This window comes from Botrytis fragariae (genome assembly GCF_013461495.1).
Source record: "Botrytis fragariae strain BVB16 chromosome Unknown tig00000001, whole genome shotgun sequence".
NCBI lineage: Eukaryota > Fungi > Ascomycota > Leotiomycetes > Helotiales > Sclerotiniaceae > Botrytis > Botrytis fragariae.
Genome location: NW_023500987.1, coordinates 3,083,817 through 3,107,630, shown reverse-complemented (window position 1 = coordinate 3,107,630; position 23,814 = coordinate 3,083,817). Strand labels below are relative to the sequence as shown.

The 23,814-nt window shown below is 44.6% G+C and overlaps 6 protein-coding genes across 6 annotated transcripts; 5 read left to right on the top strand and 1 right to left on the bottom strand.

Moving 5' to 3' along the window:
- Window positions 1-481: 481 nt before the first annotated feature.
- On the top strand, window positions 482-2,671 carry Bfra_000961 (putative gdp gtp exchange factor sec2p protein; the record flags this gene model as incomplete). The annotated part of the gene is made up of 2 exons (XM_037331403.1): window positions 482-985; window positions 1,034-2,671. 2 exons carry the CDS (start codon window positions 482-484, stop codon window positions 2,669-2,671), a joined length of 2,142 nt encoding a protein of 713 aa, XP_037197736.1.
- Window positions 2,672-3,564: 893 nt separating this feature from the next.
- Window positions 3,565-5,275, top strand: Bfra_000960 (putative pre-mrna splicing protein; the record flags this gene model as incomplete). The annotated part of the gene is made up of 4 exons (XM_037331402.1): window positions 3,565-3,652; window positions 3,699-3,752; window positions 3,807-4,910; window positions 4,965-5,275. 4 exons carry the CDS (start codon window positions 3,565-3,567, stop codon window positions 5,273-5,275), a joined length of 1,557 nt encoding a protein of 518 aa, XP_037197735.1.
- Window positions 5,276-10,224: 4,949 nt separating this feature from the next.
- On the top strand, window positions 10,225-14,545 carry Bfra_000959 (putative set domain-containing protein; the record flags this gene model as incomplete). Its single annotated transcript, XM_037331401.1, has 6 exons — window positions 10,225-11,368; window positions 11,421-11,821; window positions 11,880-12,630; window positions 13,280-13,451; window positions 13,524-14,274; window positions 14,327-14,545. 6 exons carry the CDS (start codon window positions 10,225-10,227, stop codon window positions 14,543-14,545), a joined length of 3,438 nt encoding a protein of 1,145 aa, XP_037197734.1.
- A 643-nt stretch (window positions 14,546-15,188) lies between these two features.
- Window positions 15,189-15,968, bottom strand: Bfra_000958 (putative sorting nexin-3 protein; the record flags this gene model as incomplete). Its single annotated transcript, XM_037331400.1, has 3 exons — window positions 15,189-15,243; window positions 15,355-15,676; window positions 15,804-15,968. 3 exons carry the CDS (start codon window positions 15,966-15,968, stop codon window positions 15,215-15,217), a joined length of 516 nt encoding a protein of 171 aa, XP_037197733.1. The 3' UTR covers window positions 15,189-15,214.
- A 790-nt stretch (window positions 15,969-16,758) lies between these two features.
- Bfra_000957 (putative tetraspanin tsp3 protein) lies at window positions 16,759-18,199 on the top strand (the record flags this gene model as incomplete). The annotated part of the gene is made up of 5 exons (XM_037331399.1): window positions 16,759-16,970; window positions 17,025-17,053; window positions 17,106-17,528; window positions 17,594-17,678; window positions 17,936-18,199. The coding sequence occupies exons 1-5, from the start codon at window positions 16,929-16,931 to the stop codon at window positions 18,197-18,199; spliced, it is 843 nt and encodes a 280-aa protein (XP_037197732.1). The 5' UTR covers window positions 16,759-16,928.
- A 1,850-nt stretch (window positions 18,200-20,049) lies between these two features.
- On the top strand, window positions 20,050-23,435 carry Bfra_000956 (putative fungal zn binuclear cluster domain containing protein; the record flags this gene model as incomplete). The annotated part of the gene is made up of 7 exons (XM_037331398.1): window positions 20,050-20,830; window positions 20,956-21,683; window positions 21,744-21,867; window positions 21,920-22,344; window positions 22,498-22,832; window positions 22,891-23,147; window positions 23,290-23,435. 7 exons carry the CDS (start codon window positions 20,050-20,052, stop codon window positions 23,433-23,435), a joined length of 2,796 nt encoding a protein of 931 aa, XP_037197731.1.
- Window positions 23,436-23,814: the final 379 nt, after the last annotated feature.

Sequence of the window (23,814 nt, the reverse complement as noted above, 5' to 3'; positions counted from 1 at the left end):
CTGTGTCTTTCCCACCTTTCACCGATTCAATACGTAAACGCATCAGTAAAGATTCCGAGATCTCAAAGTACCTTCCTGGTTTAGGTCGTTAGGCACATTTACTGCCGCTAATCTACTACGTAATAATCGTCAACTCGCATTTCTTTGGTGGCTTTCTAATCGGGAACGAGGCTCTAAGCCTCTTCAAAGAATCAAATGTCCGAGTAAGTTTGTTATGTTATATTATATTATACTCGACTCGACTTTATCATAATGATGTGATCAATCTCATTCCTTCATGTGGTCAGAAGAAAAAAATAATTAAATCATGTTCAACAACAACAACAACAACAACTAACAATGCAACCAATCATACAGCTTCATCCACATTGCTGGATGGACTCAATATAATCATCGTCGGTCCTTACAACATATCCGCTCTCTCTCGGGTTCTTCTACAAAGACGATAACGAAATCAATATCGACCACTACCCTGCCTACGATGGCTACAGTATCAAACGCCCCTGGAATACCTACGCCAAGGGCTTTCGCTCCCTATATGGATCATGAGGAGAATTTAAGTACTCTTCCGGACCCTCGGAGTAGAGTCTCGTCACCTACAATCGACAGCCCCGTCTCAAACCAAGAACAGTATCAAGAGCTGAGCAATGCACATTTGAGCGAGGAGGTTACAACCCTGAGCAAAAAGCTGATAAACGCCATAAATCAACAGACGACTCTCGACGATAGTTTAAGCGCCACTCGACATGAACTTGAGGCTTCAAGAGAACGAAACAAGCAGCTTGAACGAGAAAACCGAGAGCACAAAGCGCTAGTATCGAATGGAGTACTGATACGGAGCTCAATAGCGGAAGCCGAGAAGGCCAAACTCAATGCGACCTTGACAGAAGAGAGGAATAAAAGAAGGGAAGTTGAGAAAGAAAAGAAGAGTATCGAGCTAGAATTGGAGAATCTTACCACGGCTTTATTCGAGGAGGCGAACAAGGTTGGTCTGAGTACAGTCTTTCAATGTAATAAAAGCTGACATTGACAGATGGTTATCACGGCTCGAGAGCAAGCACAGAAGGAATATGATATCGTAAACAAAAAGAACGATCAACTGAAAGCACAACTTCAGGAGGCAGAGAATTTACTAAAGTCGCAACAAGAACAGTTGGCAGAATTGAAGCAAGTTATGGAACACATGACCGAGGAACAGGATGATCAAACAAACCAAACAAATGGTACCGCACCGTCAACTCCAGCTTTACATCAAACCGATCGCAAAGACGAGAATATGCACAACTCGGACTCAATACAATCTTCGTCAATCCCGGAACCCGTCTCGCCTTCATATCCTACGAGTTTCTTGCACCTGATCCAACCAGTCCTTCGAACTGATCTTGGAGCTTACGATGATTTTATCTCTCTACTACGTATGTCAAGGAATGTTGTTGGGAGTCGCGTTTCCAGTGGATCTTATGGAGGAATCGGTTTAGGGTTAGGACTAGGAGCATACACTGGGTCAACACATGCGCCAAACAACGGGTCAACATCTTCTATCTCCACATTGGGCACATTTGGATCTTCCCCCGCAACGCCGACTACACCAGCCTCCAATGTGAGCTCAAGCTCAAGAGATGGCCCCAACTCTTTGACCCCATTAAAAGAAACGAAATTTTATAAACGAGCTCTCGCCGAGGACATCGAGCCCACGCTGCGTCTCGATAATGCCCCAGGACTTTCTTGGCTCGCTCGAAGGACAGTCCTAAATGCAGTATGTGAAGGGTCGCTTGTTGTTGAACCAATGCCTTCCTCTATAAAGCCATATGCATTCCCCTGCTCTCTTTGTGGCGAAGCCCGAAAGGGTCCAGAACATATCAGAAGCCATAGATTCCGAACGAGCGAGAGCGATAATGCGCAAAGGTACCCCCTATGCCTATATTGTCTAGGACGCGTCCGTTCGACTTGCGGATTTATGAGCTTTTTACGTGTCCTTAAAGAAGGTCACTGGAGAGGTGAAGATGAGGAGTCTGATAAAGCTGCCTGGGAAGAGAGTGTTAGGTTAAGAGAACGGATGTTCTGGTGTCGTGTTGGCGGCGGGGTCATTCCATGCGTACAGTCTTGGAATCAAGAGTCATCTAGGAGTCCTCGCTTAAGTGATGATGAAAGAAGACGCAAGATCAGTGGAGAATCGGATAGGTCTATCGAAATCATACCTAGGGACATTACGCCAACTAGTGAACTCTCACCCGTCAACGTAACCGGTTTTGGGAGAAGGTCAGGTGATGGAGAAATCCTCCCTAGTCCCCTTCGGGAGGAAGTAGAGAGGACTGATGTTCCAATCATCGATTCTGAGTTGGAGAATCGGGAAGCAGAGAAAGAAACAGCACTGGCGACGGTACCTAAACAACAATCGGAATTGGAACTTGCAGAGAATTCTAGTGTTGTAATTCCCGAAACTGAAGTGGAAGACGAAGATCAAGAAACGGAACAGATCAGCAATGCAGAAGATTTTCACGATGCAAATGAAGTGGAACATATTGAACCAGAACAAAAAGGGGACACGGAAGAAGTTCACAATGTAACTGAGGAAACGCCACAATCCGAGTCCTCAGCACAAAACGAGGAGTCTATCGAAAGCAGTGACGACACTGAAAAGCTTTCAATCTCCATACCTGGAGCTTTTTAATAGCCCGATTCGAGCTGGCATTCAGTATCATGTTATGATTAATAATTGTTGGGTTTGAATCTTTTGGGGGAGTTTGACAAAAGGAGGGATGGAATTCTACATGGTTCTAATGGCTCATTGCCGGTTGAAATGCAACGGCGTTATTTTGCATGGGTTAATCGGCGGTACATACTATACCTTGCTTGTTGTACATAATAATGGATTACGAGGGGGACAGTAGCAATAGCTGGGTTGTTGGCGTGTATGATGCCACAATTGCTATGGGTGCTATGGAATAAGATAAGATTAATGCTATGAAATAATAGAAGACATATGATATGCTTCTTGTGTATATATATTGGGCTAATTCTGTTTTGATTGTGATTATCGGTGATCAACTGTGATCAACTGTGGATTGAAGTGAGTAAGTAGCATGGAATAGGTCCGCTGGCTATTTGCAACAAACCCACCTCAGAGATAGTAGACTGTAGATGAATGGTGAAGGGAAAAGCACTGGGTATAGAGGTCGAAGAAATGCCTTCTCATTTAGTTGTCAGTTCACAGATTAAAATTCGATAATCTACATTTTCGAGATCCTCCAGAATATGCACGCATTCTAATCCACTTTGGAGGAATCAGGAAGTACTGTTCATAATCCCAAGTCTTCCATCTCATCTGAGGGGGTCAGCCAATCGTGGGGTAAGAATATGTGGCACCAGGATAAACCTCGGATATCGGTCAAACGAAGTTCCGCCTCGAGCTTTTGCTCAGGGCTGTTGCAGGGCTAGATTTCTGGTGTAAGGCTGCTGCTGGTCGCATTTCTTGTAGATGCAGAAGTCAACCACCAATTGAAATAACAACAACAACAACAGAAAGAAAGGCCAATTCAACTACAACTAGTCACAGTACTCAACATGGCCCCTTCAGTTGCAGATGCTGTTGCAGCTCTTGATGAAATAAAACCACCCCAAGGCGTTGTATTACCACCAAAAGAAATCAAAGGTACGCGATCAAATCAACGAGAGAGTATCATCTAACATCATAATAGCTATTCTCGAGAAGACAGCAGGCTATGTTGCGCGAAATGGAATCAATTTCGAAGGTGAGGCATTCTTGAGCTCAATACATTGTACCAGCATCAAGCTAATAATCTTAGATCGTATCAGAGAAAAAGAAAGAACCAACCCCAAATTCTCCTTCCTTAGCACCAATGATGCATACAATGCATACTACTTATGGCGACTCAGCGAGATTAAAGAAGGCAGGGGAACCGCAGTTGCGGCAGGAAGGGCTGGAGAGGCGCCGGCGGAAGCAGAGAAACCTAAAGGACCGCCTGAACCACCAGAGTTTCATTTCTCGGCGCGCATGCCCAATATCAGTGCACAGGATCTCGAGGTAGTCCGGTTAACCGCATTGTTCGTTGCGAAGAATGGTAGGCAGTTTATGACGACACTATCTCAGAGGGAAACGGGGAATTATCAGTTCGACTTCTTGAGACCCAATCACAGTTTACACAACTTCTTCCAGCGATTGATTGATCAATATACTATGTTGTTGCGAGCTAGTGGTATGGATGGAGAAGGCGGGAAGATGCAGCAGGAGAGAATCAAAGAGTTGCAGGCCAACGTAGACGATAAATTTCACGTCTTGGGTAGAGCCAAGCAAAGGGCAGAGTGGTTCAAATTCCAAGACGAACAAAAGCAGAAGAAGGAGGAGGCGGTTGAGAAGGAGAAGCTTACATATGCACAAATCGATTGGCACGACTTTGTTGTGGTAGAGACTGTTATCTTCACAGAGGCTGATGATCAGACGAACTTGCCTCCACCAACGTCACTGAACGAACTTCAATTTGCCTCTCTGGACCAAAAGGCGCAAATGTCAATCAAATCGACACATATGCGCATTGAAGAAGCTATGCCTGGAGACGATGGAATATTTGATGGATCATATGCCCAACCACAATATAACATGGCTCCACCACCAGTGCCGCAACCATCATATCAGCCACAATACCAAGACCCACGCCAGAAGAATAACGAAGATGAGGACGAAGAAGAACAGAGGATACGAGAGCGAACCGAGGCTAGAGCTCGTGCTCAACAAGCACAGGCTGAAGCTAAGGGTGGCGCTGCCCCTATGAGAATCAAGGAGAACTACGTTCCTAGAGCTGCCGCAAGAGCTGCTAACAAGCAACAAATGGCCCTTTGCCCCAATTGCAATCAACAAATTCCTTATGATGAGCTCGATGCTCACATGAGAAGTAAGATAACACTCTAAATATTTTGATGAACTCAACCAACTAACACTTTTATAGTTGAATTGCTTGATCCTAGGTGGAAGGAACAGAAAGCGAAGGCAGAGAGCCGCTATGCAACAACTAATCTTTCCACGCAAGATGTGGCTAACAATCTCAAACGCTTAGCGAGTCAAAGAAGTGATATTTTTGATGGGGCTACAGGGCAACACATAACAGAAGAAGAAGCCGCTCGAAGAAAGAAGGCGGCGAATGGTTATGATGGTACTCCGGTGGATAAGGCAGACAGAGCACGATATGAAATGATGCAGAATGTAAATGTGGAGGAGCAAATTCGGGCGATTCACCAGAAATTTGGGGATAAAAAATAGGTTAATGGTTTGAACTGAGCATGAGGAGGAACTCCACGCAAGGATGAAGTCGATTGACTCGTGGAGATAGATCCTTTTCTCAAATTGTATGCATATGTCTCAACGGAAGGATTTCAAAACATAGGAGCATGGTGTTCTGGCTTCAGGATGGGGTATGTTTTATGTAAATTATGAATTAATATTTATCCAACTACTGAATGGTCAGCAGCTGCATTTCATCTTTATCTTTTGTCATTAGGGCTTCACACTTTACAGCCACATTAGTTTGGTGAGAGCCATTTTAACGGTGGTATTTCCACGGCCACAGGTCAAGTAAAGCAAAGTACATGAAATGCCTCTTGAGCAAATGTCTCTTGATTTTCTTGTGATATCGTGCGAGTTATACCTCCTCACGTGTGTGACATGATGCTAATTGATTGTGCGTTCAACCTTTGCTTTGGGGAATGATATAGGTGAGAGTCAGACTGAGGAGATGATGCATCTGAGAGGTGGCGCGCTCGTGCAAATACGTGTGTGTAGCTGCTATCTGTTTGTTTGCATGGAGATGTGGTATTATTTGATGCTGTGTGATGTTGTGTGATGTGAGATATGTAGAGAGAGAGAGAGAGGGACATACTTTGATAGATTGGCTTTGCTTATTTGTGTGGGTTTGGAGGGGTGGATTGGGGTTCTGTGGGATTGTGGGATTGTGAAAGGAGATGGATTGGATTGGATTGGATTAGCTCAGCTTAGCTTAGCTTAGCTTGGATTGGAATGGAGACGGGATATATGTTGGCTCTTGGTCTGGGTGAGTGAGTGAGTGAGTGAGTGAGTGTGGAATATTTGGAGAAATTGAAGAAATTGAAATCTGGCGTGTGTGTATGTATGTGTTTGCGGACTCCCAAGATGTCAATGTGCTGTGCTGCTGATATGGGTATCGTGGATGCGGCAGGTGCGGTAGTAGATGAGCACATATGTGTGTGGTGTATGTCAGGTGCGAGGTGGACCTGATAGTTGTCTGATCAGAGCGGATGATTGGCGAGGGTTGGGAGAGGGAATTTTAGAGACGGAGTTGTATTTGTGTAGTGGGTGGATTTGAGGCGCTGATGGTGGATCGGATCGAGAGTTGGAGAGTTTGGGAATTAGGAGGGGGCTTGGGGATGGGTTGGTGAGTTGGTGAGTGGTTTTACTGGTGGGTTGGAAGCTTATGTGTGGAGCAGGGGCTCGATATATATTTGTGTGGGGGTATGCTTGAGATGCTGGGGAGATGCTGAGGAAAGATTAGAGGGGTGCTGGGGGGTGAGATGGGTAGTAGACCGGCTTAGCAATAATGGTTCGTGGTTGCGTTGAGCTTCGTTTGTGATACTGGGTGTTGTGGTTAATGGCACCTTTAACGGAATGAGGTGGAGATCTGGGAATAGCTTCAATATCGTAGATACAGTAGAAACGCACTAATTTTGGTGGTGCTGATTTATGAGGGATATAATCGAAGCAAGTATTGAGTCAAGAATAATAGAGTATGACTTGTGTGATGCTTTGATGAATGAAATGGATTTTGCATGATGTACTGGAAGGCTGGGAGATGTGGAGGGAGTCCACTGTTAAGATTTGGAAGGATTAAGCTCCCCATTCATTTTATGTAGCATCTTTCCGGTAGAGAACGACAACGTGGTTTAGGTTGGTGATCCGACGATCTGATGAAATGGTGTTCAGTTGTGAGAATCAAAGTCGTTCTGGTCCGAGCAGATGCTATGCGGAGATTGAGTGAAATGATGAGAATGTATGAAGTTAAAACCCCCTGAGAGCAGAGGGTGGTAGTTACAGTGTATGTATCCATGGGATGATCAGAAAGCTATTGAAAAGAGAAAGACTTGATGGGAAAAGGTGGTGGTAGGATTGAGGCGGGTTTGGAGTGAATCGAATTATGAAAGTCAAGCTTCCGAATTAGAAGATCTTGAAGTGGACAACTCTGATACCAATTGCGTCGTCGGCTATTTTCATTGATAAGAATTCTTCTTTAGAGCAAAGGATATATGTGAATCGCAATTAGGAAGATAGTTTAGCATCAGGATTTCACGTCTTCGTCTGTGTCTTCACTACCGAATGTCGTATGTGAGCTGATCAGAATATACTATCATACTGCAATGTACAATTATTACAACACATCTCAACACTAGTAGGTTGACTACATGACTGTTACCCAAAATATTCTTAGTCGTGGAGGTTATATCATATAATAAAGTCCAGTGATATCTATACCGTATATGAACTCCGTCCACTGGATCTATAGTTACCTACCGAGTGACTACATGGCAGCTACGTGTCGAATTTCCTTACATGTCCCTTATGAGCTTAGTTTATGATGCTACTCCTTTTCTCTTGCATTAGGAGAATCTCTTCAACCCTCACCATGTTGATATATGGCCAAATATATACGCTTCTGCTAATTTTCGGAGGGCTGTGAAATGAGGCTTTCAGTACAATATATGGGTTGGGATAATCGAAAACTGCCTCCGCTTTTGCGCGCAGAGGAACCTAAAAGTATGGAAATAGTCCTAACAATTATACTAACAAGCTGCGAGAAGACAGGCGTGAATGTTCGAGATAGATGAAAATTCTCGCAAGTGATCTGGTCGACGTACACTGACAGCAGGAGCCTCAGACAATTTAGTATTCTGGCGTGGAAAATTGAAAACGGATGTGGAGAGGCTATGATTGAGTGCACGAAGCATCATAATCGAGACACTTTCTCTCAGAGATTAGAGCTTCACAATAAGGGCATTGGTGGTGGAGGTTGAAGGATATTCTCCTTTCTCGATGGTAGAGTATCCCAAAATGCGAATTGGCAAGTCCGTTTTAGAGACCGATTTAACAGGTCAAGCCATGTTGAATATTCTACTTGAACGTAGTTAAATTCTCTCATAGTCAGGCTCCAGCTCCGACTACGGAAACACTGCTCAGCATCTGTAGAGAAGGTAGAGCTTCATCTTAGTCCTGCTCTTTCCCTCACAAACGAGAAGGACATTCGATAAATCAAGACCAACCCGTCAAGATGTATCAGTCCAGAAGGAAGAACAAGAGTAGCTTTACTCAGAGAGCACATATCGATACAATTAAGATGCCCTACTGACCCAGCCTACTACGGCCCAAAGACGTTTCCTTCTCATTGCTTCACCGAGTGGCACTCTGGAGGACGTCGATACGCGCTCCGATAGGACCGTCAAATCAGCAGACATAAACTTCTTATTCTACATTAAATCCTGCTCGTACAGTCATGCCATATTGGTTTCCATTGTCCTTCACGCCAGGCAGGAAGTTTAGCCCTAGAGTAGACGTTTGCATTCCGATTCAGACACTTCAAATCTTTCAATGACTCAGACTGCAGTTCAGATTTGAAAGGTAAAAAGAGCATCTAAATGCAAATACACTCTTTCAAAGATCTGAATCGAGTATTGAAGATGGATAAATGGCCCCGGGACTCCCGAACACCCTTGCTGTCGACTTGCAGCTGGATTATCGAAAGCCTTGAAATGTTCATATTGACATCTGGCAAAACAACATGTCAAGCAATCTCAAGAACACAGATTCAAAACCCCAAGCAAGTACTTGAAATTTCTATGGCTTAATCTCATGGAAGATTTGACAAAGCATCCTGAGACGATTTAAGATATAGTAAGAGGTGCAAGAATGAGTTTGCGATCCCGAGGTCGGGCCACTTTCCAGAGGGTTGGAAGTGCTACCAAGATCTCCTGAATGATTTACAACGTCATAAACTCGCTATACCCATGCAATGGCATTTCTGGATGAAGACAATCATCCATACAGCCCATGGAAACATACAGGTGGCCAAGTTGAGCAGGTAGTGGTAATGCAATGTATCTGGGGTTATATGGGTAGTACTTTGCACAGTAATTTTGTGATACAAATTTTCTTTTGGACCGATGTGATAAAAGAAAGATCATATTACATATATACAAAGCCTCAAGAAGTATCAATGGAATGGTCAACTTTAAAATTCTCAAAATTAGTCGGTGTTCCTGAAATTGTTAAGTGTTGACTACCTTCACAAACCACAATCGGGAAGCCCTCGCTAATCCGACCAGATACTCAACCTAGACACTTAGTAGTCCTCCGACCTTTACTCAATAAAACTACGATGGCCAACGGAATGTGAAGAATAGATCCCCATATTTCTAGATCTAATTGATGTAGGTGAAGATTCATTAAGATGTTGTGAAAGGCTAGTGATTTAGCATCAGAGTGGTTGTCCCTGACTCTGACTTCAATGGAAACCAATGAAACAGAAGACATTAACAATACGACGCTACACGGGAAAATGGTTTAATACGTGTTGAAGTGTATGTCAAGGTGATATCACACGGACTTGTCTACCATATCATTCACAGTAAAGAAAGCATTCAGCTAAAAAGGTCTTGACCGAAGCATTGGAAGTAGTTGAAAGGAAAGGAAGACTTCTAGACAGTTAGAATATAAGTTAGGTAATGATGATAAAGTAAGTACTCTAGTATAATAGTATCTTCTTCCCTTGCATTAGGTGATTAGTTTATGTTATATTGTTTTTGGAATGTTGCCCCTTGTACATATATAATTGGCACTTCCGAGTGGTCTTCATTTAGGCCCAGCCACAAAATACCTCTTGTCCCCTCTCTTCTCTCTCTCCTTCTTCCACTTCTTCAATACAACCTTTTGACCACCACCACAACACCACAAATCGTACTCTCACTTCGTGATATTCAACAACGTCGCGATTGTACCCTCATAATTCTTTGATGTCTCCAATATTTAGTCAATAATTTTATCACCAAGAACCTTGTATTTCTTACTCATCAGTTTTCGCTGTTGAGTAGAGAGAGCAAGCCACAGCCTGGTGGATCCTACTCGTCAACTTTCGCGTCTTCTCCATAACATACATTAATGCTACAACAATAACGCGACACAATTTGATCAATATGTTTTCCAATTTACTAGATAGAATGGGCGCATCGTCTCGCTCTTCTAGTAAGCACGAAATAACGCGTGCCCCTTCATCGGAATCAATCGAGACTTCAATCACTGTCGACGACACCTCGAACTTAAATTCCTCTACATCTACACCCCCAACAAGCATTGGAGACAATGTTAGTGTCACTTCTGCCACCGGCAAGCCCGAGCCCATTGCCGACGAGGCATCAATTGCACCCGAACATACAGATAGACGAAGTCAGCGAGCACGCGCAAAGGTCGGAACCTACAATGCTAAGATTCTTGCCGGCACAGCCGTACACACCCCCAAGAAATTTTTAAAGGAGAAGAGCGCTCCAGACAATGAAGCACGGCGACAAACTATATCAGGAGGCGAATTGGCTGATGTATTGGGTCCGGTAAATGCGTCTGCAAGCACTGTAGGAAAGAATGCACAAAAGTTGGTTAGTGAGGGAATTGATGCTCTGGACTTGTCTTGGTCAGTCAAGAAATTGCCCAAGTCAGCCAGCAAAATCAATCAAAAAAGCCCTAAAAGTACTGCTGCTAAGAAGGAGGATCTTTCTCGAAGAAAGTCTCTACGATCAACACCTGGCGAGAAGGCGGATGGGCCCACGAAGAAGATTAGCTTACTAGGAAAGAGAGATCGAAAGGAAATGGAAGGAGGTCTTCAGAAGGCAAAGCGGGAGCTCAGAAACCTCGCAGACACGAAGGAATTTGCAAAAATCGAAACAGAGCCTGTCGTATTGGAAGTCTGGAGTAACGGAAAGCTTGTGAAAAAGGAGTCGGCAAGGAAGAAGAAGAAGGCAGAGGAGGCCCAATCTCAAGTCTCCGAGCCGGAGCCTACCAAGACCCCAGCAAAGAAAGTAGCGCAAGGTAGGAAAGAGAAAGCTTGGTTGACGAAGGGACTCTACGCGGGACAGGATCCGGCCAATCTTGACTGGTTCAAATCTTCTGGAAATACAAAGTCGGCTTTTAAGTGGACTGGAAAGCCAAACAAAGCCCTGCCATTACCCTTGTGGAATGGCCAAAGATTACTACACGTTGGAAGAGATTTTAAACTGCCTTTTGACATATGTGCTCCACTCCCACCAGGACAACCTAAACCTACCGAGTGGTACAAGACTTCTCATAGTAAGCTTTATGAATTCAATCGCGATTATGTATTTGCTAATTTTTCTAATAGATCGATTCATTGGAGAAGCCGGTTCAATGTGGAAGAAGTCGAGCTTGTTTGATAGTTTTTTCTCCAAGTGTATCTGTAAACCCGATGCTGGTTGTGATGAAGATTGTCAGAATAGAATCATGCTTTACGAGTGCGATGATACCAATTGTGGCGCAGGACGAGACAGTTGCACCAATCGTGCATTCGCTGAGCTTTTCAATCGTCGCAAAGGCAACTCATTCCGAAAAGGTGGCAATAAGTATGAGATTGGCGTTGAAGTTATCAAAACAGCTGATCGTGGCTACGGAGTTCGAAGTAATCGCTGCTTCAACGCAAACCAAATTATCGTTGAGTATACAGGGGAGATCATCACTGAAGACGAATGTGACAGACGTATGAATGAGGACTATAAAGATAATGATGTAATTGCTTCCTTCAACTTTTCAGTACAAAATCGGTTGGCTAACTATCGTTCAATAGTGTTATTATCTAATGTCATTTGATCAGAACATGATCATTGATGCGACCAGGGGTAGCATTGCTAGATTTGTTAACCATTCCTGCAGACCAAACTGCAGAATGGTGAAGTGGATTGTGGAGGGCAAGCCGCGAATGGCTCTGTTCGCTGGCGATAATCCCATTATGACTGGTGATGAGCTCACCTATGACTACAATTTCGACCCATTTTCGGCCAAAAACGTTCAAGCTTGTCGCTGTGGCAGTGACAATTGTCGTGGCGTATTGGGACCTCGACCAAAGGACCAAAAAGTCATCAAGCCCACTACAATTAAAGATGTTGTCAAGGCTGGTCTTAAGGCCGGCAAGCGAAAGCTTCAACAGATGATTGGTGATGACGAAGACGACGAAGACGCCCAGGTTCAAAAGAAGCGAAAGACGAAGACGGCCACAGGAGTCAAATCATCCATATCTGCAGCTACCACAAATGTTGCAAAAACAGTCAAGAAAACAGTCTCTTCACAACTTTCGAACGCTCGTCATGTAGTTGGCTCTAGCAAGAAAACAATCAATGTTAGTCAAGCCACAGCCGGCTCACTCAAAACTTATGGAAAGAAGCAGATGAAGCTCTCTTCAAGCACCACAAATTTAACTATCGTTTCGCCAGAGAAAAGTCCCAAGGGCAAAGAAACGAGGAGAGAAAGTATGACGAAAAGTATATCACGAAGTAGGCGTTCTACTAGACGATCCAGCGTGTTTGATGATGCCAATGAGAGTACGATTCGAGTTGTCACTAACTTTGAAGGAGAAGAAGAAGAAGAAGATTAAATGAGGGAACTGTAACCACGATAAACACAAATTTTGGCTGCATTGTTAGGGGGTGTTGCTGCGCGCGGGGGGAAGGGGGGTTGCTAGGATCGGAATGGGCACATGGACTTTTATCTTATTTGGGCTGCTGGCATGGCTAAATCTTCAACGACAGGCGTATGGCTTCTTTTTGTATGAATATCTTCTAATAGTTCCTCAACATCAACTTTCGGGATTTTTTGCTTCAATTTTGATTCTCCTATCTTTGAACCGTGAATGAAAAAACGTCTAATCGAGTGAGAATGCACAATTAGCAATTAGATTGCATGCAGCCGAGCCGAAGCCAGCCCGCCTATCTAATCGAGATTTTAATGCCGATTTCTATCCACCGCCTTTAGAGAAATATTTCCAAAGACATCATAGAATTATCAACTCAGCCATAGGGACTTCAAATCATTTATTTTAATTAAGCAAACTTTGGTCAATTTCTTTTAGTCTGCTACCATCGTATTTTCTGTTTAATATGATACCATTTACATAATATAACCAACCCCCAAAAATTATAAAGCCCGCCACAGGTCAGAGAGAAGAGAGAACTGGGAAAGTTCTCTCCACAGACACATTCATGAACACCACAGAGGATCGCAGCAAACGCGCACTGCACGAGCTGCATTTGACACAATCTAGAGAAAATGGAGATCTAGGACCTTCGCAATCAGGATATGTATCAAAAGTAGCAACAAAACCTGTCCCAGTTGCTAAGTCATGGGCGCATTTCGTTGCTGGAGGGTAAGATTTGCCCCTCCATCATTTTAACAATCGATGCTTCAAGATCCAACACTGACATATTTTTGACTATAGTGTGGGGGGAATGACAGCCGCAGCTCTCACAGCACCTCTTGATGTCCTGAAAACACGCTTGCAATCCGATTTCTACCAAGCACAACTGGCGCAGAGTCGTCTGGCCAAGGGGATTTCTCCACATGCACATCTCTCGCCACTACGTAGCGGACTTTTACATTTCCGTGAAACTTTTCAGATCCTCGGGTCAGTACATAGACTCGAAGGATATCGTGCGCTCTTCAAAGGATTGGGGCCAAATCTTGTAGGCGTGGTTCCCGCGAGGTCGATAAACTTTTTCGTCGTGGGCAACGGGAAGCGAATATTGGCGGGGTATAATGGTGGGGTGGAATCGGCTTGGGTAGTTTGTCTTGCGGCTGCCGCTGCTGGAATTACGACGAGTACGGTTACAAATCCTATCTGGTTAATCAAAACCCGATTGCAACTGGATAAGAATGTGGCCGAGAGAGCAGGGGATGTCGGGAAGAGACAGTACAAGAACAGTTGGGATTGTATCAAGCAGGTTGTAAAGGGAGAGGGAATACGGGGATTATATAAGGGAATGAGTGCGAGTTATTTGGGTGTTACGGAAAGTACGTTGCAGTGGGTTTTGTATGAACAGATGAAGAAAAGTTTGGAGAAGAGGGAGGAGAGAATAACCTTGAGTGGGAAACCCAGGAATTTCTTGGATCACTCAATACAATGGACTGGAAGCCTCGGAGCAGCAGGGTTTGCAAAACTTGTGGCAGCACTTGCGACTTATCCTCATGAGGTGAGCTCGAGTCTATACTTCTTGCTAAATGATATGCTAACAATATATGTAGGTTCTACGAACACGCCTAAGACAAGCACCTTTAGATCATGGACGCCCCAAATATACAGGACTCGTTCAATGCTTTAACCTCGTTTGGAAAGAGGAGGGAATGGCTGCTTTATACGGAGGCTTAACGCCGCATCTATTACGAACAGTGCCGAGTGCTGCTATCATGTTTGGCATGTATGAGGGAATATTGAAACTACTGGAAAAGCCGGCTTCACCTTGAGAAAGGTATGGATGAACTGGGTAGATGTACAACACATGAATAGGATTTTACGATGGCGTTTGTATCAAAAAAGCGGCACATGACGACTATCAGGACTTATGGTATCCCACTTCAGGCAGGATCGGTTACATGCAATGTACATTATGAAATCTATGGCGCTTTGTGGAAACGGGTGTGGGTTGATAGATCATTGGCATATTGTATCTATATATACATTGGCCATAGCAGGGTGGACATTCCGCTCCAAAGACTCAAATAGACGAGAGCAAGTTTGCAGAGGCAATACACACAGGGCTATGATATCAGATATTTTCTAATGTGCTTGATTCTGATATAGCTGATATAACAGAACTTGCAGTTAAATTGTGCAAGCAGCCATTTCCCCAGAGTGGTCAAAGTGCAGCCACCCACCAGCTAAACGCCCTTGGTATATGTGAGAAAATCGAAATAAAACTACGGCTAACACCCTCCCCCCCCACCCCATTTTGAGTATGAAAATTACCATGCTCCCATATTTGTAAGCTATCTTATCATATTTCGGATTTCCTGCATTGGAGCTTAGGACATTGTCTGTACCATTGATATCGTCTTTCCCATGGTATACGGACGTCGTTTCTTGAGTTTTCGTGGAACATTCTGAGTCTTCACTTCCAAATTCTCCCAACGACTTCACCAAGCATTGCGATCCCAGTTTGGATCTGCCGCTCAAAGATTAACATAGCTCCTTCATTATCAAGTGCTCCCATTTCCGAATCCGAAGCTCCGGAGATAGAATAGCAAATTGTGTCAAGAGAACGAGAGCCACTCACCCTGTACAAATCCAGCCAAAACCTTACTACCCGTCTGCAAGAGCGGATGTCCGACGACAATCTGCAAGAATCGCTCCAAGCCCTCTCTGCGATGCTCAATCACATCGTCGCTAAATCTGTTGGTGAAGACCTTTCCGGGCAGAGGGGGGATGGTCACGCGCGCACTTTCGCGCTCCAGGAGGTCGCGGAAGTATTCGAAATCGCTGTAGCGGCGGCGGACGGTTGAATTGCGCAGCTTGAAGGCGGGAATGTTGGTGCTGCAGTTGATTTCGTAGTCGGTGTACATGCTGCGGCCGATGCCGTGGGTTTGGGGGTCGCGGACCTAGAGAGGATGGGTGAGTTGGTTGTTTTTTTGTTTGCGAGGTGGGAGGCTGGAGGAGGAGAGAGGGGTGGGGGTTGGGATGCTGGTATCGTGTTGTGTAGCATGGAATGGGAATGGGATAGCATACTTCGATTTCAAGAAAGTTTTCAGGAGGTCCGTAGATTTCTTCGAAGCTTTGTTGGCGGGAATCGGGCATCGCCTGCATGGCAGATGGTATGCTAGATCTTCCTGGAGATGTAGGACTTTTCGGAGAGGTTTGGCCTGCGACGGGTGATTGTATTGGTTGCGCCATTGTTGGAGGGTATCGAGATGCGATAGGGTAATGTAAAGGGTTTGATTATTTGATTATGCAAAGAAACAGATGGAGAATATGATGATTGTTTTGATCTTTCCTTGATGTGACGTGATATATTTTTGGTGGGTGAATTTGACTTGTTGACTCTTTATTATTACCTAGGTTGTTATGTTATGTTATGTAGGTGGGCTGGTAGGTAAGGTTATGCACTTTTCGCACATGCATTTATCTGAAGTATTTGGGTATACGCGCGGAAGTTTACAATCGGAATGGTAATAGCACAAAGTAATGGTTGATTATTGGAAGGGACCCATTAGAATTGAGAAAGGCGTCTTCTTTTTTTTGGTTAGGATTCTAGTGGTTGTGGTAGTTGTGGTGGTGGTAGTGGGGGGGGGGCAAATTATTGGCTTTGGAGCTTTGGAACTTTTTGGATTCTTGGATTTCCCCTCTTTTACAATGAGAGGAGAGATGAAGGAGGCAGGAAGGAGAGAGGAGGAGGGGAGAGAGAGGGAAAGGGGGGAGAGAGGACAATCAATCAATCATACGTTGGTATGATACGATATAATTTATTCATTTATACCAACCGAATGCATACAACTCTGGTAACCCCTCCTTATCACCAATCAACAAGTAATCTTCCAGCCACACATGTTTGTTTTGTTCTCTTTGGCTCTCGATTTCGATATTGATTTCCATTCCCATTTGGATTTTCTTTTCTTGTAGAATATATCTATTTATTCATCTATCAATCAAGCCTCGTTTTCAAACATAGAACTGTCTAGCATTCCCTCATCTCTCAAATCTTTGATTCGAACATCAATCTTATCTTGTTGCTTTTCTAGCCTTGCCAGCTGTGCCATCACATTTCATTGTGCGAGCGCACTCTCCATCAGCTTTTGTGATTTTCCCGGGTGAATTTCTGTGTTTGCTTCTCCTCGATAGTCAATAATATCCGCCATGGACGTGGCTAAGAAGTTGATACCATGGGCAAGGCCACTTGTGAGCACCATCACGACTAATTTGAACGTTCAAAACAGGACTGATTCAATCTAGCTTCTGGTTATTCTGACTGCTGTAGCTGGGTAGAAAGCTCCCAAGTGCAATCGTTGATGGTCTTAGACTGATACTCGCTAGCTATGCATACTCACAAATTCGCACCCTCTCCCTTCCTATCTCCCAAGCTCTCGCACTATTTACGGTCGTCCTGCCGCTCGTCACTGGAATATCTACACAAGGTGCCGTTGGATTGATCCAGCGAGCGAATAAGAAGGAACAAAATCAACTCACGCTGCCACTAATTGCTGTTATTGGTTTCCAGTTGGTCTACGAAACTATTGTCGCTACCCTCGCCCTGACATATATGATACCACCAAAATCATTACACTGTGGGCTGGAAGATGCATGGCATAGTCTGTTCAGTGCAAAAGATGATAGAAAGATAAGCGCAATTCAAGATGCGTTGAATTGTTGCGGTCTTCATTCGATGGCTGATATGGCCTCGCCGATCAAGAACCAAAAGGGTCCTGGGAGTTGTCAGGCTTTGACAGATCGCTCGCAGTAAGCTCATCGCTCCACTATCATACAATGACATATTCAAGATATCAATCTAACTACTCCCACAGAAGCTGTTTTGGCCCCTGGAGACAAGCGGAGCAGATAAATGCTGGCCTACTTCTACTTGTAGCCGTCGTTATTTTCACCATTAAGGTACGTTCCCTTTCTATGGTATCAAAATATCCACCCCTTGGATGTATGCCATGTACGACAGTCTCATCTCTTAGTCGTGCTTTTATGTCACGATGGGCGAGGAAGTTCTACATGGTTCACCAGTGTTCTCAAAACTATTAGCATGCATAAAAAGTTATTTATGCACAGGTTAGATGTGACTATTTCGCTGGCAACGAAAGGCATTTCAGATTACGGCAACCAAAAGGTATCATTCATTTTCTGACATCAAAATACAGGTGATTTCTATCATAAATTTGCTTACCACCTCCTTCTGGAGACGCTCGTACTGGTCTCGACCCATTCACAGCATAACGAGTGGTGATGCCGAAGCGCCAGAAGAAGATAATAGGGCAGAGACAAGACGGCTAATCGAGGAAGGCGATGATGAAGAAGAATCTTACCGAGATGAGCCCACTCAAAGACGCCTCTCGGGATTGAATGGTTCGGGCCATGGCCAAGGACCAAGAGTCGAGCCTTCTCGCTTGTCACAAAACTATTAGGCAATCTCGATATTTCAAGCATACAATAAGCTTAAGAATGAGATGCATGAGGCTCAACAAGAATCCTAGTATCCCGGTCGATAATCTGGGGCATTTATCTCCACTTGGGGCAGTTTCTGATTTGTGAAGGATGATTGGGACGGATCTGGGGAAAGCGTGAAGGGTGATGAAGGGCGGAAACGAGAAATAGCTGATGATGACATTGGGAGACATCTGATTTTGGTTGTGACGTGATATGATCAAATGGCGCTATTTACATTTATCCTTTCATTTTATCCTACAATACAAGAGCATCTCGATATAAACTCTCGAGACACTTCACTTGGGGCGTAATCAAAATCGGTACTTTTATCCTGACGATTCTGATACGAATCCTTGCACCTACATGATGCTAATCCCAAACACGTGATTACGGGCAAATCATTAGGCTGAGTGAGGAAGGTATGAGGGTATCTAGATACAACGAGCACTCCATAGAAGAAGTATCGAAAGGTCGCTGATAGGGCCTTTGGAAAGATAGACCAACAAAGTCGAAATGATAAATTTATTTTTGGTATAAATACCCATTTTCATATATTTATATGTCGAGAGAAGCCCACGAAAGCGCTGCAGGCGATAGGGAAATTTGGAAGAACCAACGAGAGAAGCGAAAAATTCAACCGCTTCAGTAGAAGTGCATATTTTAACTGCATACTCGGCGTTACATTGCAGCAAGAAGCGTGATAAAATCTACTCGGTGAGCTAGATTTGGCAATCGAGAGAGCTTTTCCCATTTATTTTCACCAATGAAGAGATGGAAATCATAATAAATCATAAATATTATAGGTTTACAACTTTACAACACATCTTTTCTTCTTTTCCCACCCCTCAATTTTTGGGGCTCTGCATCGCTTCCATCTCATTTGCTTGTTTGAAATACCTAGATGCGAGATAGACAAACAAACACAGCACGATATTCAAGTTCAGCCCATCATATATCGGTTATCTCTTGGGAGGACCAATATCTCGCTCCAGAGTCCAGAATACTGTCGACCTTTTATGAGCAACTTACCTAATCTACCCAACTTACTCAAAACTACCTAACATCGTTGTACACAAATCAAGATTGCAGCAGCCAACATTGTCCATCCCACCCGGTTCTTGAAGAACGTTTTGTGTATGTATGTATGTGTGAGTGGGTGGGTGGGTAGGTGGTTGTTTATATTACATATGTACAACCAAGTGTTTCCCGTGTCCCCACGAGTCCCGGTCATGGTCATGGTTATGGTCTTGGTCATCTCCGCATAATGCAGATAGTGCAGTGCAGACAGAACAGACCATATACACCCCAGGTCAATCATCCATCCATCAATCAGCAATCATTCATTCATTCATCATCCATTCCACCACCAGTCCACTACATCCCGTATCTATAGTGCCCTTTTCTACCCCGAAAAAAGCCAAAGCTTCTGATAAAAAGGATTTTTTCCTTCCCTTTTCTGCATTTTGCACCGCTTTTCTCATATTTCATCCAGTATCAAAGAATAGGTTATCGTTTGTGGAATTAGATAGCCTCGACAAAAGATCTTCGATCGGATCCTTCCTTCCATCCCTCCCCTCATTCTTGTAATCTCTATTCATCTATCCATCTTTCCATACATACATATACATACACACCTACATACATACTGGCACGGTCCACGAATCCAAGGATGACTCTGGCTCGAACAGCTTCACCGCAATGCTTCTGATATTAACATTTCATTTACATTTCGAAAAAGGTCCTGGATAAGCACGCACGTACCGCACAGAATTTGAATAAACAAACAAGAGGAAAAGAATATCGACAAAATACCTACTACACATAGGTCATGATTGAAAAGCCCACTTCTCACAGGGCTCGGGCCGAGTGGCCGAATCCGATCTCACCACAAAGGGTTCGAAAGAGGCCGCAACAGCAATCGTCGCATACTCAGCGCCGTTATTACAGTCCCAGTGCCTCACCGCCTGGATCATCACACTCACAATCACATTCACCATCGTCGTCGCTCTCGTCGAGATCCAGGAGCTCGTCCTTGCGACATAATCCAAGTTACCATATTCGTCTAGATACCCGCCTAGACAGGTTAGACAGGTTCTCGCCCGCGCCCAATTTTGACTATTTTGAGTATCAGGCCGCGATCAATACCTCTCCTTCGTCGTCATCAATCATTGGCCATGTCGCTGGTGTTACGACTGCCGGAGACGGAGCTCTGAATTTAACGGCGCCTCACACCTCACTTCCGGATACATCATGGCTGGCCAATTTCTCTACAGGGCCTATGAATACCATCCCACTTAGCCCCGATGATGCTGTGAGCCCTGGATACTCGACATATATCGGAACCAATGGCGGTGCTTCACTATCGCTCCAGACCGGAGCCATGCCTGGACTTTCCATACCATGGGATATCGTGAATTCTACTACGCACCTAAATGGACCTTCGGATTTTGAAGATATTTGTATGTCAGAGGCTAACGTGGGAAGCTATGGGAGTCATGGAAGTATGGAGCTGGCTTCTGCTTCTGCCGTCTCGGCCACATCCGACACATATGTTTTCCCGTTTGGATCCCCGGGAGGGGCGAGTCCATTACTTGATCTTGAGATTCCTTGTATGTAATGATTTTGCTTGCCGATCCTGTCTCTCTCACATGTCCCCTTTCTGGTATATCGTGTCCGAACGTTTTTGTCTTGTCTCAATCCGAGGTCAACTGCTTTGCTGACGAGGCTACAACAGATTATGTAAACCAAAACATGATGGTCGATCCAGCAATCCAACGCGCCGGAAATATGAATACCTCATTACCTGCTACTTCCACATTCTCCTTCGATAATGCATCTACTTCCCTAGGTTGGGGATTTAACATGTTCCCAACAGAACCTATAGCTCCTTCAGTAGCCCCACTACTCGAAGCTCCAAACCTACTTCCGAGAGGCAGATACATACGTTCACAAGATCCCTGGAATTCGCACGATGCAAATGGCAATGTCTTCAACGAGGGGCCTAACACCAACTGCGTCACATATGAGCCCGAGCCAGCTCCGTTAAATTCCTACGAACACGAGCGATCTTCTATATCCTATGAGACATCATCACCTGTGGATAACGACAGATTAATTGTAACTGGACATGGCCAACCAAGCCACGATATATATGGGCCAGAGGCACCAAGACCTAATTGGTTTGACGAAAGTGATACATCAACCTCTTATTCCAACACTTTGTATACTCCTTCCCATGGCTCACCAGTATCGCACCACTCTCCACACCCACCCGGTTCGCAGCCACCACTTTCCCCAGACGACCCGAACCATCATTCGCATGTTTTTAGCGCGTTTCCTGAGCCGCAAAAGAATAAGGTTACGAGGGGCCGTGTAAGGCCGCTAACAGAAAAAGAGAAGCGGGAGGCGAGAGATGTAAGGCAAGCAGGCGCTTGCTGGGCTTGTCATCTCTCCAAGATTAAGGTGCGCACGAGGGTACAACCATCACACAACGAGATATTTTGCTAATTGCTTTTTGTCTAGTGCTCACCTTGTTCACCTGGCTTTCCTTGCGAACAGTGTACCAGACTTTCTGGAAAGAGAAGATTTTGCCTCTTACCATGTTTCAATGATCCAGTCGAAATGCTAGATAAGTTCTTAGTACCTGGTATGCTCTCTACGGTAGCTTTGGTGGTGATCTGATTCTGACAAATTTACAGAAAGTCACATAAGATTGTACACAACCGAGAACACCAAGAAATTCATCTCGAGAAACGCAGAGGCATGGGGAACAGACGAGATGATAGTGCGGTTGAGCTGGGGTTACCGTGTCCCGCTGAAAGTCACCGTAGTCTCTCTGTCAGTACGAGGTTCGACTTCCATTTTTCGATATCAGCATCAGACGTATCTCAACGCATCGGGTCGACCGACATTTACGAAAAAGAAGAGTCCACCACTTGGTATTCCGCCCACGTTGATGGAGGAGACACAGGAAGAATATGCTCGATATATTAAGAGAATTGTTCAGGATGATCTAGATGAATATGCAAGGATAGCGTATGAACCTGAGGAATCAGATATTGCGAAACGTTTGCTCAAGACAGTATGCCAGTTTTATATGGCTGGTGTGGAAGCCAATGATGAGGTAAGGCATTTCTCTTTCAGACGGCGGTTTTCTTGCTGCAAATTTGTCCACTCTTGGGTGTACTCTCTTGATCTTGCACTACTGGAGCTAATTTCCGTCAAAATTGATACACCCAACGTTTACTGTAATGGTCCTGATAGCTGACAACCACAGTATGAACTGCTCCGTGAGGCCTTAGAAATACACATTGCTTGCGCCATACTTGAACGAAGCTTGATCCTCGACGGCGAGTCTACAAATTTGGTAGAGGGGCGCCTGAGAGAAGATTTCCCACCAGAATCTTCTCCAAGATGTGCTTCCCGCCAGATCAAAGTGGCGTTTTTCATATCGCAACAGGAAAGAATCAAAGAAGTCCTTCGGGAATGGGGTCAAATGATGTGGACCAGCAATCGCGCGACTACAAATGAACGCAAATGGGCCATTGGATTCAGCGTCTTGCTCGTCTTGACTCTCGTCATGGACAAGACGTTAGGTCTCTCATATTGCAAGTGCGTACTTCCCCTTAATCCAGTAGTCTTAGGATACAATGCTGATTCGTAACTGCAGTGCCGAATCCAGAATCAAACACGGTGGCAAAGAAGCAATCATCGAGCGTCATGAATTCCAGGAAAGAGTAAAGGTAACTCAGACGAACTTGTTCGAGAGATGCAAAGAAATTCTCCATTCCAAGTTCAAGACACGGAAAGGGGGCAAGGAGAGCTTCAATCCAATCCGTGACGGTGATGGTGCATGGCGTGGCAAAGTTATCGATGAAAGGATTGCCGGCTTTGTACACGACGTGAAAAGTGTGGTTCGGGATCATGGTATGTTTCTCCGTCTTTCTGGCCTCTCCTCTCTTCACCGTTTCTTTCTGTGTCCGCTCGCCACCGACCGAGTTCAATCATTGGAAATTATTGTACGAAAGTGGTGATCGACCCTGAGACTAATGTTGCTTCAATCGGACAGAACCTCAAGTTCGGTCATGTAGAGTTAAGGTCTCGAAGATTCTGCGAGATGACCCATTGTCGTTGTCTCTGAAAGTCAACGAATCATCTTACACGGATGCGGCCCGGTTAGCCTGTGTATTTTTGGACGATTTTCTGGAACATTGAAAACCCTGAGCAATGGTTCTACCGGTGGAGGCTAGGGATTATTTCCCGGATCGTCGGCAAATCGATTTTGGCAGATACTGTGGGCTGGGGGTTGGGATCGGATGGCCCGATTCGGAATGGAATTGGAAGAAGTAGGATGAACTGGTCAGGTTAGGGATTCTTGAAAGGATTGCGGAGAAGACCAGGGAGTTGACTCGCGATGGATCAGGAGCGACGTATTATTTTTGTACATTTGACATGATGATCATGATTTTGATGATGATGAATGACAACGAGTAACGATTGGATTGGGTTGGATTGGGGCACAAAAGAAAAAGGAGTGGGAAAAGACAAGTGGGAGGACATAATTTCTGGGATCCGATCAATGAGAACAGATTAA